Below are 18588 nucleotides of genomic sequence, written 5' to 3' on the forward strand. Positions count from 1 at the left end.
CGTGCAGTTTATCTTTACCAATATTCCATGATAAATCTTTTTAGTTCCTCACAATCAATGCCACAAATACAACACATGCAAAATAAAGCCGTGTTACATTTATTTCTTCACATACGAACATAATTATATAACACATGATATGTGAGGCTCGACAATCTAACAATACTAAGCTAAACAATCAACGATTGCATTCGCGATTCAAATATTTGCAATTTTTCGGGACAGTTAAAACGATTATAGCAGCGTTTTATTCTTGAACTAAATTTGATTTTTTTCCGTATTGAGCACACTATATTGTATGTTGTTGGCACAAGAGTCCAAAGGACCTTATATCAAGATGCATAATCTGATTAATATAATCATATATTTATTGACACTATTTACATGTGTTAAATTATTCTGGCTGATCTGTATCTGTATTTGTGGCAATATAAGTGTGTATATCTATAAAAGACAAATAGTGTTTCATATTCCTGCGTCTGTTTGTTGTCAAGGTAAATGTTGAAATCTTCTGTATATACTATTAACGAGGTATTATATCAATATGTTTTAGCTTTAATATTCCTTTATTAGCTCGTTGTCAAAACATACCATGTGTTGAAATTTTCTTGTGACGCATGTATTTTCTTCAATGGAGCAAATAAGATATATAGATAGTTTCCATCATAAGGTGCTCAACATATATATTAGCTTATCCTATATTCGTTTGTTGTTAAGCTATCGCCGTGTGCGGGAATCTTCCTAAGACTCCGAGAAAACAAACTTTCCTCATTGCCAATCCCTTTTGACAACTGAATCTATAAAGCTATTTCCCCGAATCAATATCGTAAGTGGCTTACTAGACGCCAAAACACAGTCAGGGTCAGACCAGAAGCCGATACAAGCTGATCATGTAAACAATCCATTATCAACGTCCCGCATGAAATCGAGTAAAAAACACATTTAAATGTGTCAATTCGATCATTAGCAGCAGTAGTCATGGTACAGAAGTCAAGTTTCACATTGCTGTGTTGACAAACTGTCATAGCTGACTGAGCACAGTCAAAGTCACAGTCACAGCGCACCGCCTCGTCCTACACCTATAGAGGGGCGATTATTGCTCATTTTCAAAGCATAAACAAAGAGCGTCCCTAGCAACCAGCCGTACCCACGAGTGTCAGCGGGACCACAACGAGCGACCGCGACCGGTAGAGCACCTGAGCCAGTTCGACACACAGCTCCCCTCTGTAGTTGACAACGAATGAGAGAGGCTAGGTGATACGGCAATGGCGGCCCCGGCTTAACACGATCATGACTTCAAGTTAAGTTTGTTCATCATTAGAGCGGAATTGATATAGCAATGGCTTCTGTGCTAGATTCACAATGTGTCGACATACTCCGCGGTCGGCTAGGGGATCCGGGATCCCCTCTTGTACCCAGACGGGGGGTTCGGCTCTACCTCTGTTCAACGGGTTCAGGTGAGTAGCTAGGACTGTTATTAGTTGAAACAAATATGTTGCAATTGCTTGAAAATAATAATGACATTACACTCCATATATATATTACACTCCAGACTCCAATGACAAATAGTGAAAATGTTTTACGCTCTCATTTTTATTGACATTTCTTGTTCGTATTAATGACACTTGAACGAGAGATTTCTAAAAAACATTTTTGAAAAGGGTGATTTGGAGTATTATGTGAGTGCGTGCGTGCGTGCGTGCGTGCTTGCGTGCGTGCGTGCGTGCGTGCGTGCGTGTGTATCTATGTGTATATATCTAACCTGTAAGGTGTTTTATTTCTTGGTTTCTCGGTCTATAAATAATCGAGTCTGGACCATACAATCCAGTGATTGATATCATGAACCTCGATCCACACAATTGGGATACGATGACATGCATCAACCAAATCAGCGAGCCTGACCACCCGATCCCGTTTGTCGCCTCTTACGACAAGCATAGGCGCTTTCTACGGCAAGCATGGGTTGCTGAAGACCTATTCTACCCCGGATCTTCACGGGTCGCATGTATGTATGGGGGGGGGGGGGGGGGGGGGGGGTATGAAGTGAGTGAGTGAGGATTGGAATACTCACATCTGTATCTTCTTCCCCCAATGATAATTCTTCTAGAAGCAGCTTTGCACTGGATATAAATAAAAAAAATAGTGACTGTTTGTGATTACCAAACTGATACCACGGCAATGCTATTAAATATGTAAGTGGTTATCGACATTCGATACATTCATTCCAGATTAAAATACACACCAAGCATGAAAACTATTTCATTTATATTCATTCATTAATATTAAATCAATTGCTCACCATGAAATCGGCTTAATGACCATAACAAACATATTACATTGTACACATTTTTGGCCGAGTTGTTAATATTTAACCGTTGTTATTGCCTACACATTAGATGCTACAACGTGCATATATACTCAGCGTGATTACTGAGGGAACACCTAGGTTTGTAGGGTGGTAAACGAACATATGCCAACAAGTGTCAATAGGTCTGTGTATGGTGAAAGTGTGATTAACAATTGAAGATATGATGCGTATGCCTATGCCCCACTGATTGGATGGTGTTATGAAACTGGAAAAATGGACAACGACCATTAAAAACAATGCAAACTGCAAGATTGAAGGTAAATGAAAACGACCTGTCCAAAACACACAGCCTGAATGCGAACATTGATTTGCGCGTGCACGTGCAATACATGACAAGTCATATTCAATGTGGGTACAAAATGGTTAATTCCAAATGCACTCTTGGAAGTTGAAAATGCGTTTTTGAATACGTTTATCTTGAATTATCTGCGTGACCCCTCTAAAATGACGCTGAGTATACATAACTTCATTCGTTTTCGTCGAATAAGCTTTGAGAGTCGGAATTATCCTTGCTTATCAAAACAGCTTCTTTTAGTCGTCTACATACCCGATCCGCCAGGACATGTGTTTAGTCAAATTACAATGCAGAGTTTCCAGAAGTGTACATTGAAATAAATGTATAGAACTCTATCTAAAGATCTAATACAAGATTGGTGGTAAGCACTGGCCCACGAACACAATGCTATCTTAGTCCGAAGACTATTATAAGCATATGTTAATTGAACTATAAACGCTACAATAGTTGTAGCGCTAAGATCAATTAGTCCCAAGCGCCGGACCCATGAACACAACGCTATCTTAGCTCTAAGGCTATTATATACATATGTTAATTAAACTGTTAACAGTTGTAGCTAATACCGCTTTGTGCCAGGCACCGGACCCACATGCACAACATTATCTTAGCGCTAAGACTATTATAAACATATGTTAATTAAACTATAGAATTTACAACAGTTGTAGCGCTAAAACCGCTTTGTGTCAGGCATCAGACCCACGTGCACAACGCTATCTTAGCGCTAAGACTATTGTGACCGTATGTTAGTTGAACTGTAGAAGTTACAACAGTTGTAGCGCTAATACCGCTTTGTGCCAGACACCGGACCCACGTGTACACATCGATCTCAGCTCGAGGAGATGCAAAAATCGTAGCGCTAAGATCGCTTTGTTGAAAGTGGGGCCTAGATGGGCCCGTCACACAAATCGATCTCAGCCCTACGGTATGGAAGGTACGTTTAATTTTCGTTCGAGTTATGGAAAGGTTCCCTGGTCCCAATCTTACCTCAACCGAAAACTGGAGAAAATACACCCACGCAGTATTGTGATGCGGCTAGACAATTTGTTAATATTATAAGAAAATGTGGAATTGTCATTTAATGAACAGAGAGGAAAAATGCTCACCATGCCAACCCCGATTATCTGTTGTATCATATATCCATTCGGTTATATACCATGGACCTCTTCGCTACCATACCTTCGTGTTCAGCCTGATTCGAATGACAAGACATGGCATGAGTGATAAGAGAGTTGGGACACTTTCTATGGTGGTGAATGGGTCCAGGGATATTATTGTAATTGAATGGCGATGTAATACACTGGATAATCGAGGATGGATTCATACTTTTATAACCATGTTACAAAGTCAACTTTTTAACAGTGCTATAAATATATATTAGTAACTGTTCTTAACTGTGAATATATATGATTTAGTTTTCATGAGCATCTGATTGTAAATATATTATCATAATAATTACTGATTATTTTTTACTTTTTTACATGTGTAGGGGTTTCACACAACAATCAGGACACAGGGTAACCACAGAATGTAGCTGTGTGTGTTTGTGTGTGTGTGTGAGTGTCTCACTCTGTGTGTGTGTGTGTATGCATGTATATATGTATGTTCCACTCTCCTCTCCACCAACCCCCCACCCCCACCACCCCCACCACCCCCCCACACACACCTCGTCTCTCCTGCTAATGCCCCTGAGACTACCTCTAGTAGTGTTAATATTCCATGAGTAACTGTGTGGGCTGATACACCAAAGGAAACTAGCCATGTGTGTCTAGCCAATAGTTGATGAGCTGCGTTGTTGGAGGAAAGGAACCTACGCCCTTGATTGTTGAGTCTAACTGGGTATATATAAAATCAATCTTGAGAACTAGATTATAATCAACCGTTCACGAACATTTCGTGGTTCTATGCGTGTAAACACAATTGACTGCCCCCAAAGCAAAGGTCATGTGGACGGGTTTCACCCAACTCGGGATACATGGTAACCCCAGTGGGTTGCTGTCCATCGCGTCTCTGTCTCTCTCTGTCTTTCTCTCTCCCCTCTCTCTCTCCCTCCCTCTCAGTTCATTCTATTCTCATAAATTTGCCTTTCATTCACTCTCAGATCTCTCTCACGGAAATGTTTTACTTTGTGAGTGCCTCTCCTCCCCGCCTCTCTCTTTCACATATGTCTCTCTCGTGGCTGTCCCTCCTTCTGAGATCATTCTCTTACATTTTTCTGTCGGTGTCATATCTTTCGCTTTCTAACCCCACCCTACCCCTCCCCTCTTCTCTCGTGCTGTCTAAATCAGAATGGTATCGTAGGCAGTTCAGTGTATATCCTCACCAATACTTCAGTACACATCAAGCAACTATTGTCAGTTGCGAGTCTGGAACGATTTACAGCCCACCGTAATCATTCACGTCCCTATAATATATCTATCAACAAGACTTAAACACCTATACCGTTAAATGTCAATAACGTCCGCCCAGCCGGTCTCTATTGACATACATTTCAGCACCACAGCGATACTAGGTGTCTTTATGGCCTATGCATGACATACAATCAGTTGTATATTTCAAGTTAATTTCTCGTATATGTCCCTGCATGTCTACAGGTAACGGCGCGTATTCATTTAAAGCGTGGGTATCATTATACGTCCCAGGCTTTCCTAAAGCTACATTAGCGTGTTGCCAAAACATATTGGTAGGGTCATATACCCTTAGTAGTTTCTCGCCTAGAGGACAGCGCATTGTGTAGATACAAAGACCCGTTGGGGAGATTGTCACTGGGAGAAACGTCCCATTATATGACTATTGCTATCACGAACGTAAGTAATCGATTGCTTGATATTGATTTGTGTATGTAGTCAGGATATCTTTTAAATAGACACTTTAATCGTGCTCGCTGCGTGTTTCATTTGAGACTGGCACACAAATTTCAAAAGCTTTCGTCTTCGAGATATTCAATTCCAATAAAGCACATAGCAAAAAAGCGATTTTAAGTCACGTATTGAAGTCCAATTGATCAAATTGAGATTGAAGAGAGTTAGAGCATGCATGTGAATATCAGCTTGAAAGATTACATATGAATTTATTACCCCCAGTGCGGGAACAACGGGCAATGTTTCTGGTAATGTTCACAGTGAATTAGAACTGCTACTGCAAGCTAATTGTTCTGTAATTGTGAGTTAGTGAGTTTGGTTTAACGCCGCTTTTAACAATATTCCAGTTATATCACGGCGTGTCAGCTTAAGTGAAGTGATGCAGGTCTAAGACGTTTACCACTTCGGTGAAACCCACGAACACGGGTTCGTGCTGACAAACCTAGAAACATAATCGGGGCGAACCGGGATGCGAACCCACAATCATAGGTTTCTGGCGTGCCCAAGGGACGCAACTCCGCACAGCGAATCGCGGCGCCTTAGACGACTGGGCCACCCGTGCCCCCTGTATGTATGTATGTAAGATTTAGTCTCTCTTACAGAATCCTGAGCATATATTTAATTGAACAATCACACCCATATTCCATTTAGTTTCTCAATCTCAGCCTATTTTCGTCCCATTCTCATCGCTCAAGCTTCGTTAAGATTCCAGGATTCCTATATATATATATTTTTATTTTACCTTATAAATACCTCTATTTCAGTGACTATGCTAGCCTAGGCTCGAAATCAGTATAACGTGTTTGAGTAGGATATTCATGTTTCACCGCGGCATGTTATCTCAGTCGACTAGTACAAACAGCCACACAAACACACAAGTTAAATTATCTTAAACACAACGTTAAACTCTACATGTACCCCACCCCCTGGTCTAGTGGTAGAGCGACCGCCCGGAGATCGGAAGTTCGGGTGTTCGATCCCCGGCCGCGTCATACCAAAAGACGTTTAAAGATGGTACTTGTTGTTACCCTGTCTGGCGCTCGGCATTAAGGGGCTAAAACAAGGACTGGTCGGCTCGGATTCAGTATACTGTGTCTTAGTGGGGCATTCGTGTTAAACTGCGGCATGGTGTCTCTGTTGGCTTACACTATAAAATCGGCATTTGTCTGGACAAGTACATGCAGCCACACGCACACACACGTGCATGCACGTCGCTATATAAGTGCAATACTCTTGGACGCGACCCATTTCACCTCATTTCGTGTAACAATAATCAGATATAGCTATTTCATTAAATCCGGTAAAACTGGTATTGCTAATTACTAAGACATAAATATAAACTGTTTAGTGCTGGGATTATGGTAATCTAGTCAGTAATTTACCTCATAGCTATATCGATTACATATGAAAGCCACGTATTGTAGGCTTATGATTGATTGACATTGAATGAAGCCATCTAACAACTGATTGAGAAAAGGCTAATTACTTTATTGAATTATTAGACCTGATAAGAATTAGCTGCTCATCTATCAAGTACATGAAACGTCAACGCCAGAGAACAGCTAGTCTCGAGTTCCCCCGAAACAGATTCCAATGGGCGTAAAAGGCAAGAAGGCGGTGAAAACTTTAGATCACTGAAAATCAGTGATGATGCGAGTTGTTCGCGAAAAATGCACGAACCTGTTGTACCTCTATGAATATGCATGCCTACATGCATACATGCATTTTATGAACATAAACTATTGAGACAATAATTCTTACCTTTATATACCAGGTACAGCCGAAGAGCAAATTATCAATAGGAGCCCAGAATTTGTGTAACGTAGCACACAAGGTATTTCAGAACGTTTGACTTCAATGTTTCAGTTTGATGTCTCAAGTCTGTTGTACAACACGATTTTGGTATCCGTGTTATAGATAGGATAATGTTTGCGATAGAGTCCGGTGTTCATTTTTATTTGGGAAGTTTAAAGAACGCACTTCAATATTTTACGTTACTCAATAGAAATATCAAGGAACATATACATGTACAGTGTCAACTTAAGCAATCATGAAGATCTCGATTCTGCACCGATTGTAACGACATGGCTTCTTCTTGACCCTCCATCAGGTTAATACTCACGGGTAAAGTACCTCTGAAACGTCGTTACAGACAGTAAAGAAGTTTTTATCCATAAATGTCCCATGTCTTCCCGTTCAAACACTTCACCAGTCATCGTTATGAGCAAATACTCGATCGATCATATGTCTGTTTGATGGTATTTTTATCGGAACAATTTATCGATCTTAGCACACACCAATTATCCCTTGTTTGGAAAATTTACAAATGGATTCATATCTAAACATTATCGAAAGCAATATTTCGACGGGTGTTTGTAAGCAACAGAGGATCAAGTAATGATTGAACAGGCTCATATGCTGTTTGACTTGTCTTACAAAATTGCTCATGGATTCAACGCCATTGTTTGACTTCTCAATGGTGCAAAGCATTTGATTTATTGTTTTATCTATGTTTTGTTTAACATGCTCTTAAGACGTTGACTCACACTGAACGCGTTTCAAGTGACAGCTTAACGCCCGACAACTGGATCGAACATTCCTGGTAAATGTTTCTAATCTGTGTTGGTAGCCCTGACGTTGTAGGGCGAGTTCAGGTATTGCGCTGGGTAAATGAAGTATGCCATACACATATTGATTACTTTAATGTGGATGAATGAGTGAGTGAAATAGTATGGTTTTAAGCCGCTTTTAGCAATATACTAGCAATATCACGGCGGGGGACACCAGGAATGGGATTTAACCAATGGGCTACCCCACCGCCACTAAAGTATAGTAGATGAAATAGAAGACTAGATACATATAGATAATTCTTCTGTACTTATACAGCGAAGATTGTTTGGCACAGTATTATGCTTGTTTAAGCTTGTAATAGCTGTTTTCAGGATTTGTATCACCGCTTTAGTTGTTCACTAACCGTACAATATTAACTGTAAGTATCGACTGATCTCAATCTCTCTTTGCACTGCAGAAGCTTTAAGAAGTGATGACAAGTTATTGATTATTCAAGCAATTTAATAGTTGCACGATTGCTATCTTCGCTCATGACAGGGTAAACATGCAATGTGTAGGTATTTCATTTTAATATTTAGAAATCGTCTTGTTACTACACTTCGGAAGTTTGATGTAACCGCCACGACGACAACTATTTGTCTTCTAATTTACGCCATATAAACGTACTCCATAATGTTTTATATCCACGTTTTTACCTTAATTACGATTGTGAGTTTAAATGGAGTAAAATCGAAATAATTATAAAATAAAATTCAACCTTCCTACCCGTTCTTTAACAAAAAAGTGATGAGAAAAAAAGAATATTGTTCTGGCCTTAAGGGCACAGAATATAACTGGTGGTATCTATTCCAGATTCCCAAACCGAGCGCAATGCATTTGTGGAAATAGTCTATCCAAAGCTGCGACAGTATTGCAGGAACCAATATGGCGTGGAATTCCAGGTAAGTGAACAAACAGGGTTCGCCGCGTGTGGTATCCCCACTTCAGTATTTCTGACATTCACATCGAGCAAATCAGGACCACTTGAAGATAAGTCCCGTGTTGAGGCAGATTGACAAGGGCAGTTCATGTTGTATCTTCGAGCGAGCGGTCTTTGTTTTTAGTGTGTTGCACTGGGGGTACTCCCAGATTAAACCGTTACGTATCGAGGTCATGTTAGCTGCGAAACGTTTTATTTGTTATTGTAATGTCTGATAGACTTTGCATAGAAGTTGACACAATTTATGGATAACAACTTTTTTATATACATTATCATAGCGGCATTTTGGTATATACCCTTACACCCTTGTCAAGCAAGTCTATGCTCCTCTTGACAACGGTATAAGGATCTATGGCTAAGCCCCGCTACAATGGTACATACACATTAAAGAAGTTGTTATCTATAAATAGTACCTACTTTATTCCTTATTATTTAGTTTACGGATTCGCCGACTCTAAGAATAAGGAAGGTTGAAAACATAAAAAAAGATTTTTAATTACTCCCTGATTATCACACCTTTGAACAAAATAATCAGAAATTGCAGACAAGTCTGAAATCTGCAGACAAGTAATACGTGTTCTACTAACTGTCAATGTTCGCTCGTTGTATTCATAGCGTCAGAGGTACTCCAAGCAGCATGTGTTTTGTTCTCCAGGTATAGTTTTTGCACATTCCCTTCACACTTCACATACCAGCCAAATGCAAACATAAAATGCTTTTTATCATCCTACCGAAACTATTTATTTACTAGTTTGAATAGTTATAGTTCTAATTTGACCAAAAATGAAAGGTTTTAGAACAACATTTCGTTAACTAACTAATAGTTACACATTCTTTCTCTTCTGTTATCAGGTGGTTGACCTGGAGTGGGGACTGCGGCCTGACATAGATAACGTGACTCCTGTATCAGCAGAATTCCGACAAGGGGAGATAACTCGATGTCAGCAGCTTTCTGTTGGGCCGAGTTTCCTGGTATGTCCATAAAATATCTGTTGAATATTTTGATTGTTGTTGTTGTATATATATTATGACGATTTCACGCGTCTCACATCATTATTGGGACCGTAATAGAGTAATAATGTCACTTTAGATTATGACGTCGACGCCACATCCTTTCAATATAGACCTCATGGCTATTAATCAATATTCCTAGCTCATAACTCTTTTTTACAACGCGATTTATAGATGAATACCTTATGCATAAACATACCTTTGTATCCAAAAATTCGTTTTCAGGCATTTGTTGGACAAAAGTATGGCGCCTCTCCATTACAAGCAACCATTCCGGCTTCCGAATACGAAACTATCCGAATTGCTCTTCACAATCACCGGAGTCGTGAGACCCGCAGCGCCCCCTTGCTTGACGATTGGTATATCAGGGACGATAATCACATTCCACCCGTCTACGTCCTGAAACCCGCTTCCGAGGTCATAGACGATATCAGTAGTGTGAGTTGTTGCTTTGTACATGGGTTGTGGTGGGTCAGTTAGTAAGGCGTTAGGTTGCAATGCCGGGTTTCCGTGTTCGAGTTCCACTAGTACAGTGGGCTGTGCGTCAGCTTGTGCGCCGGTTTTATACTGGTGCTAATCATCCATAAGGCGCAGTATATATTGCCCATTATTGGTGTCCTCGCCAGCTAAAATTGGCGTGGAATCCAATTCACTCATTCACTGGACACACTCACCTAGCCAAATGTACATCAGCAAGGGTTAGAGCACAGGTAAAGGCCCCGGTTGAGTTATTTTCGTCCGATGTAATACAATTATATCTCGTTATGTCCTCCAACACATACACTTCGTCGCTATGCCGGATGTACCTAGAAATGTACGCCATGGCCGTGGGTTCCTGGCCTTCAGTGGAAAATAAAACGTGGATTGATCACTTTTTTTGTGTGAATAATTTCTACATCACTACCATATGCACCTGTCTCAGTATCATTAAAAGGCAATATTTAAATGGCCTATTTCCGTCTTAAAATTATGTGCCTAATCATTAATTGTTTCCCATACAGGAGGATGAGAACAAGCGATCGGCTGCCGAGTGTTTGAAGAAGGAGACAGATGCCAAGATAAGACGTCTATTACAGAAGGGAGCAGAATTCTGTTATAGCGAAGGCTCAATAGACAGTGACACTAAAATAAAGTACTTCATATCAGGTGAGCCTATCTAAAACAGATACGATAACCATTTATATAATATTTATAACACATGTAATTTTAACGTATGGGGGACACTTGCATAGTGGAACAAGTGCAGGGTTCCAAATAGCGTTAATTGGGAGCTGAAAAGCCCCCCGGCTCTCATGCTCTTTTCTGAATGTTATACTTGATGGTTTTCTTTGTAATAATGAGACCCTGTTTGTTATTGATTCCTATACATCATAACATTTTGTTCACAGATAAATAGAGTGGGTTTTGAATCACTTCAATTTGACTTTTAAATCCAAATTTCGGAAATTAATATCATATGTATACTTCTTATTTTTTCTGTGTTTTTATGGGGCTCTCTTGTCAATTAAACTGATCTTGAGTAGTATTATATATGAAATCTAAATAAAAAGATTATTTATTCTATGTATTCAATGTCTTCCAGAACAAGAAATTGAGATGACAATGGGCATCTGCGACAGCGGTAATCCCCAACAGCACTGTCTCCTTGTCCTAAGGGACATCATTGACCTCAAGAATTACATTGGAGATGAGCGCACGCCATGTTTTACCGACATCATCTGCAACGACAAGACTGACAAGCTGGAACTGGATGCGGAGGCTGACCTGAAACTACAGCAAGTGAAGAAGCGAGCAAAGAATCTAGTATCCCAAAACAATGCAATTTGTTACGATGTTTTGTGGCGGTATGACGATGTCATCAACTCCAAGCTACACAGGAAATATCTCGATGGGCTGTGTAACCAGGTTCATGATCGGTTGGTCCAGCTTATTGACGAGACTGTTCCTAGAAGAAGAATGGACTTTCCAGAGCTATGTCTTGAACCATTGCTCCATCTGGAGCGATGCAAACAGCTCGGAGCTCACTTCTATGGTAGACAGGACACGCTCTCGCAAGTCCAGGCATACCTTGAAGAGGAATCCTCATTGCCTCTGATCATATATGGGGAATCAGGAAGTGGCAAAACTAAACTTCTGTCAAGGATTGCACAAGAGGTAGGCATGCGCTTAATTATGTTCTTCAAATTCGCTTGAATCTCGAACAAAGAGTAACCTTAAAATTCAGCCCTAGCATTTTGACTTTGTTCCCTTACATGGAATGGTTATTAATGATAATTAATTTTTGAAGTTATTGATAAGACGTATTCCCCCAAGTCAATATACAATAAAACCCAGTTAACTGGGGATTATCGTTATCCATAGTTTTATATATATATATATATACATATTTATAGTCAGCACCATACCCGTGCTCGTGGGTTTCACCTAAGTGGTAAACGTCTGAGACCTGCATCACTTCGGGCTTTTCCTCCCACATTAAGCTGACACGCCGTGATGTCACTGGAATAATGTTAAAAGCGGCGTTAAACCCAACTCACTCACTCACTATACATAACCATATTCATCGATTCCAGCAATGCAGTACAATGTCAAACAAGTTTGCCTTTGCAAGTGCCAATAGTTGTATCACTAATAATACATATTCTTTTGTAGATTTCCAATATATATGGAGACGGTGGAACCTTGATCATCCGGTATGTGGGCTTCACCCAGATGAGCTCGGATGTTCGACAAATACTTTCAAGCATCTGTTCTCAGTTGTGTGCCATCATAAACAGCGACCAGGCAAGCATACCGTCAGACCTAAAGGACCTCCCTGTCTATTTCCAGGAACTTCTTAACTCTGTTCCAAATTATCTCTCAGTTGTGATACTCTTGGATGCACTGGAGAAAATTCTACCTGACAATAATGCAAACCTTATGGCATGGTTTCCTGCATCGTTGCCTGTAAATGTCAAGATGATAATAACATGCCAACCAAGTTCTAACAAAATCCTTGAGACGTTGAGAAGTGATATTGTTCAAGATGACAGTGCATATATGCAACTTGATAACCTCAGTGGTGACGAGTGTGAGGGACTAATGAAAGAAATCCTCGCCGCGTCTGGAAGGCAAATCACACAAGAACAATACGAAACCTACCAGGAGTCGTTTACAAAATGTTCTCTGCCTATGTATATTCATCTATTGGCTGAAGAAGGAAAGACCCTTCACAGCTTCCTTGGGACAGACTCTATTTCCAAGACTTCAGGAATCTTGGATGCTATCAATATGTTTTTCAGCAAACTTGAAGCACGCCATTGTAAAGTTTTTGTTTCCAGGTGCATGGCTTTTATGGCTGCTTCTGAGACAGGTCTTAGTGACTGTGAAATGGAGGATCTCCTTTCTTTGGATGAGGATGCTCTGAACAGCATCTACACTGGCTACCACCCTGCAATACGGCGGATACCTCCTCAGAAGTGGCTGGAACTGAAACGCAATCTGGAACAGTTCATGACATACAGAAATACAGATGATGCAACGATTTACAGTTGGAATCATGATCTGTTCCTTCAGGTGTGCCAAGCAAGATATTTATGTGAAGAATCTGTCAAAAGGAAAACGCATTCAGTCCTTGCAGATTACTACCTAGGAACCTGGACTGATACACCGAAACCAGTGACAAAAGCTGAAACCAAAAGTGACGTTATCTTGCTTCCATGCGGTGACAAATCTGACAGGAGAGTTCCAGCACAACCTTTGACATTCACAAGCAATGGGTCAGGTGTGAAATTCAACAAAAGAAAGTATGACAAGGTTCCTCGCCATCTTGATTTATCAGGAAGAGCTGATGAGTTAAAAACTCTAGTTCTCTTCAACTATGAATGGTTATACAACAAGATTAAAGCCCTGTCATTGCAGCATATAATGGCAGACTTTTCTCTTAGTCCTGCATCAGAAGCCTCTCTCGTCGAAGGAGCATTGCGTGTATCTGAACCAACCCTACAAAGAGACATCAACAATCTCCCTGCAGAAATCACTGGTCGCCTTCTGCCCTATTACACAACACATGTAAATGTTCGAGAGCTTGTCAACCAGTGCGATACAACCGGTCTGGACCACTGTGCCCTCATACCCAATTTTCCATACCTGCAAGTTCCCGGTAGCTCTCTTCAATTTACCATGGAATGCCCGGTGCCAAGTGAGTATTTTGGCATAACAAACAAAGACAGATTCCTTTTGACAAAAGAGAGCGACAGTTCATATATCTATATGTTTGATCTTTTTAATGGAGGATTGAAAGACACAGTCTTTACTTCAAATGGAGACTTTTTGGTCACACCAAATGGAAAATATTTCGTCATCGTCGATCATGTCACAGAAAAGGCAATCAAGTTTCATGAAGCAGATACTGGATCATTCCTTGGACAAATAATTATTCTGAATCATATTCAGATGAAACCCACTGAAACCTACAAGAAAGGACCGATGTGTATCACTGATGACAGACTCTGTGCTATAGTTACAACAGATACCAGCTTTCTGTGTATAGCAGATGTGTCATCTTGCAAATTGTTGCAAATCGTAGCTTTGGATGGTAAATCTACAATATGCGAAATCTCCCCAGATGGAAAATATGTCTTTTGCAGTTCAAATGAATACCTCCTGTCTTACGATCTTGACTCGCTTGATCTTCTGTGTACTCTATCGGTCGGCTATAAGCCCAGTTGCTTCACTTTTAGCCATGATGGATACAGAGCTTTTTTGTCCAATACTGTAGAACCTAAACTGTACACACTGCACATCAGTTTCGGTGTGGTGGACATGAGCTACAAAGGAATCCTTGATGAAATTCTGCAGGATGACACAATTCTTGATCTTAAGGTATCCCCAGATGATGAGCTTGTCCTTGTTCGTGGGAACAGGATTCTACTCGTTCACGATAGAGCTACTGAGAGTGTATGTGCAAAACTTGAGAGACCCCGTGACATCCCAGAAGAGTTCAGGCTACCAAAGAGTCACTACGTTGAACTGAACTTCACCAAAGCTGAATTCTCTAGTGATGGCAAATATGTCATTGGTACCATATTTCGGAATGTGTACATTTGGCAAATTGAAACACAAAGTGTTGTCACCAGCCTTCAGGCCCCTATCGGAATTATCACATCCCTTCTGGTTACCAAGCACAGAAACCAGGTAATCACACAGCTCCAAGGACACAAGACCATACAGGTGTGGAACATAGAGGAAGCTGTTAACAAGGTGGATATGCTAGACAGAGTTACTGGCCCCATCCAACAAGTTCTTTTGACGGAGGATGGTTCTGTAGCAATTGTTCAGTGTGAGGAGAGTGATGCCATAGGCATGATAGACATGAAGACTGGAACAATGCTTGATCTCCTTACGCATGACTCAGATGTCAAGGATATGGCCATCACACCAGCTGGGGATTATCTCTTGCTCACAGTTGTCCCCCAAATGAGTGATACCTCAACGCGGATCTGGGACATGACTGACAGAAGGGTTATAAAGGAGTTTGGCAATGCTCCTGGATACTGCGTTTGTCTAAATGAGAAAAACATCATCATCTTCGTTGGACAGAAAGACATTACCTTCCGCGCCCCTTACTTCATTACAGTAATGCAGTTCGCAGCAGGAGCACTTGCAGAAGAGGAGCATGCGCAAGCATTGAAATTTGTTCTCAAGAAGCCCTTTGTAACAAGAAATGATCGGTACCTGGTTGCTCTGACTGCTAAGGACTATCTTGAAAACTCAGGTGTGTATGACACACCAACCATATGTATCTTTGACTTGAACAAGGATATGAGACTTGCATGCTACACGCTTGAGAGCCTAGGACTGGTGGATAATGTGGACAATATCATAGACCTCAGACCATGTCCTTGCATGGAGAACTTGATTGCGGTCATTTACTCAACCAACACTTCCCCTGATGGCTGTCACAACGGTATAGAGAATGGGTATCAGAATAACCCATCTCATTTTGGCTTCATCCTCTTTGAAGTCGGAAATGGATGGGTTATCAGAAAGATCGACCCCTTTCTAGACTCAACAGCTGATATCCAAGATGTTCTGTTCGCAAAAGACTTCACATTCTGCTTGGACAAAGAATCACGTATATTTGACCTCTGGAGTGGCGAATACACTGACCAGATTGCAAATCCACCCTCAGTGCCTAAGGCCCTTGTATTAGATGGTTCTGTCGTAGTGTACTTTAAAGGATCAATGATATACGCAATACGTATGTGTGACAGTGAAGTCATTGCCCAGTGTGATGTCCATGCACCAGTTTGCTCCTTGACACTATGCAAGGATGACAGAACTCTGATTGTTGGTTGTACAGATGGAGCCCTTGTCTCGTATGTCCTCATAGACCCAGCCGTAGAAAACCCACAGCTTGTTCTGGCTAGAATAAGCAGCAGACAGCTGCCCCAGTCTCCAACACCTGCTGTGGATGGAAAGACATCACGATCTTGGGATAAAATCGACCAGTTCAGCTTTCGCAGCTACTCCCGTCCACCTTCTGTGGTTAGCTTGGGCCCAAGGGAAAAGGAACTCCTGAATAGGGTTCCACATCTGCCGAGGGAACGACCCAAGTCTGACACACAGATGTATTCAAAGTCTGCCGTGTGTTCAGTTATGTGATGACATTAGTGGAGAGTGACTTAACATTTGACGGCAACATACTTGAAAGCTATGCAAGAGTCACTGAAATCTGCATGTGATCTGAATCTCCCGCAGCGATATTGTTTGAATATTGCTAAAGGTGGCCTAAAACCATACTCGCATGAGTAAACTTTCTGTACAATTTGTAATAAGTTGATTCACAAGCCCCCACCTGTTTTCGCAGGTTTCACTGAAGAAGTCACCGTCAAAGACAAACATCAGTTTGGGCTTTTCTCCCACACTGTTGACAAGCCGTGCTCACAGTGACGTGAAACCGAACCCATAGCGCAATCTTTAAAGCACATTTTGGCTATCTATCGAAAGTTGTGGAAGCCATTAGAATTATGTTTGGATAATCTATTGATATAATGTATAAGTTACTTCTCTGGATAACAAAAAATAAATATATCAATTCCTGGTCCAAGTGATCCATGTAGGGAAAATAGTGTTAAACAAGCCTTAAATCAGAAATAAATACGTAGTGTAGATCATTTTATTGGATTCGGAAACACAACCATCTTTGATAAATATCACAAATTCACAAACAAATATTAAACAAATCATGTTTCACAACAATGTAGGTATGTGTACATAACACTCACAGATACCACGACACACACTATGCAATATATATGCAATGGTAAATCGCAATACATGTATTTCATTGTTATTTCACTGAATAGTCCCTTTAGTGTCCTTATAATCAGTAGAACAAAGTTAATTTGAAAGTTCATTGTATATTATCGCCAGGTAGCATTAGATGAATGCACCTGGGTCCACTTGTACAAAACAATCTTAGCGCTTAGCTAATTTAAACTTCTAAGTTTTATCATAGGCCTTCAACAGTTGTAGCACTGAAATCGGTTCAATTGGACCCAGAACACGTTGTCAGTATGTTTGAGATGTTTGATTTTAGGAGCGCTTTATTCTTATGATGTTATAACCCGTTTCTTACAATAACATGATATAGCAAGAAATAATATATGTATGCAATCATCATTTATACAGATAGATACTACTCACGATACGATGCATGCATATCAATCCGAGTGAAGGCGAAAGGCGCAACCAGTCTAAAATGAAGGATCTCTGATGTATTCTTATGTATTTATAAAGCAAACTATAAATATGTACATACCTTTTCTGGCAGCTGTAAATACATGTCAAATCTGTGTCATTGAAATCTTCGTCAGTCAAACTGAAGTTGAGCGCGTTGAGTTGAGTATATCATCCGGCTCAATCCCTCAAGTCATCTCGGCCAGATCTAGAACTCGGAAGAATCCATGTTTGTACTTGTTTCGTGCATGTGCCTATCACTTGACACAATTTACCCCTAATTTACGTCTTCAGACGTTTTGCTCAGAATCAAATGATATGCCCAATTTCTATAAACCTTTCAATAAGCTGTTTGTATTTTGGGAAATAGCTTTATTGAGATAACAGTGAAATCATGTATCACTCCAGTAATATCTGAGGAATTTTGTCGGCAGCAGAACACGAGCGCGCCTACACCAACATGGGTTGCCTCCTATTTTATTCCGAAAACTCCTGTCTTGATTTTAATGACGCTTGAGCTGACATTTGTGATACCGAGGACGATGTCTCATGTTGTGATACGGGTTAAGAGAACTGATATAGAAATGTGATGTTTGTAAGTTTTTTGGTGTGATTTGTTAAAGTCAACATTCTGTGATACATCGATAGTGCTTTCAGTCATAGGTTCCATGACGCTACACCGTTCTCTTTTATGCCTTGTTGTTTATGATTGATACCTTTTAAAAAATAAATTTTATCTAGAACATTTGGATTCACGTTGTTACTGAGAACAACCGCTATTTGA

General features: G+C 40.5%; 1 protein-coding gene across 1 annotated transcript; it reads left to right on the plus strand.

Moving 5' to 3' along the window:
* Nucleotides 1-1225: 1225 nt before the first annotated feature.
* LOC139479827 (NACHT and WD repeat domain-containing protein 2-like) lies at nt 1226-18537 on the plus strand. Its single transcript, XM_071262721.1, has 7 exons — nt 1226-1457; nt 8945-9033; nt 9924-10043; nt 10308-10520; nt 11084-11228; nt 11665-12236; nt 12735-18537. The coding sequence occupies exons 1-7, from the start codon at nt 1340-1342 to the stop codon at nt 16725-16727; spliced, it is 5250 nt and encodes a 1749-aa protein (XP_071118822.1). The 5' UTR covers nt 1226-1339; the 3' UTR covers nt 16728-18537.
* The last annotated feature ends 51 nt before the right edge of the window (nt 18538-18588 follow it).

Source organism: Haliotis cracherodii, unplaced genomic scaffold, assembly GCF_022045235.1.
Source record: "Haliotis cracherodii isolate W230 unplaced genomic scaffold, xgHalCrac1.p SCAF_4, whole genome shotgun sequence".
Taxonomy (NCBI): domain Eukaryota; kingdom Metazoa; phylum Mollusca; class Gastropoda; order Lepetellida; family Haliotidae; genus Haliotis; species Haliotis cracherodii.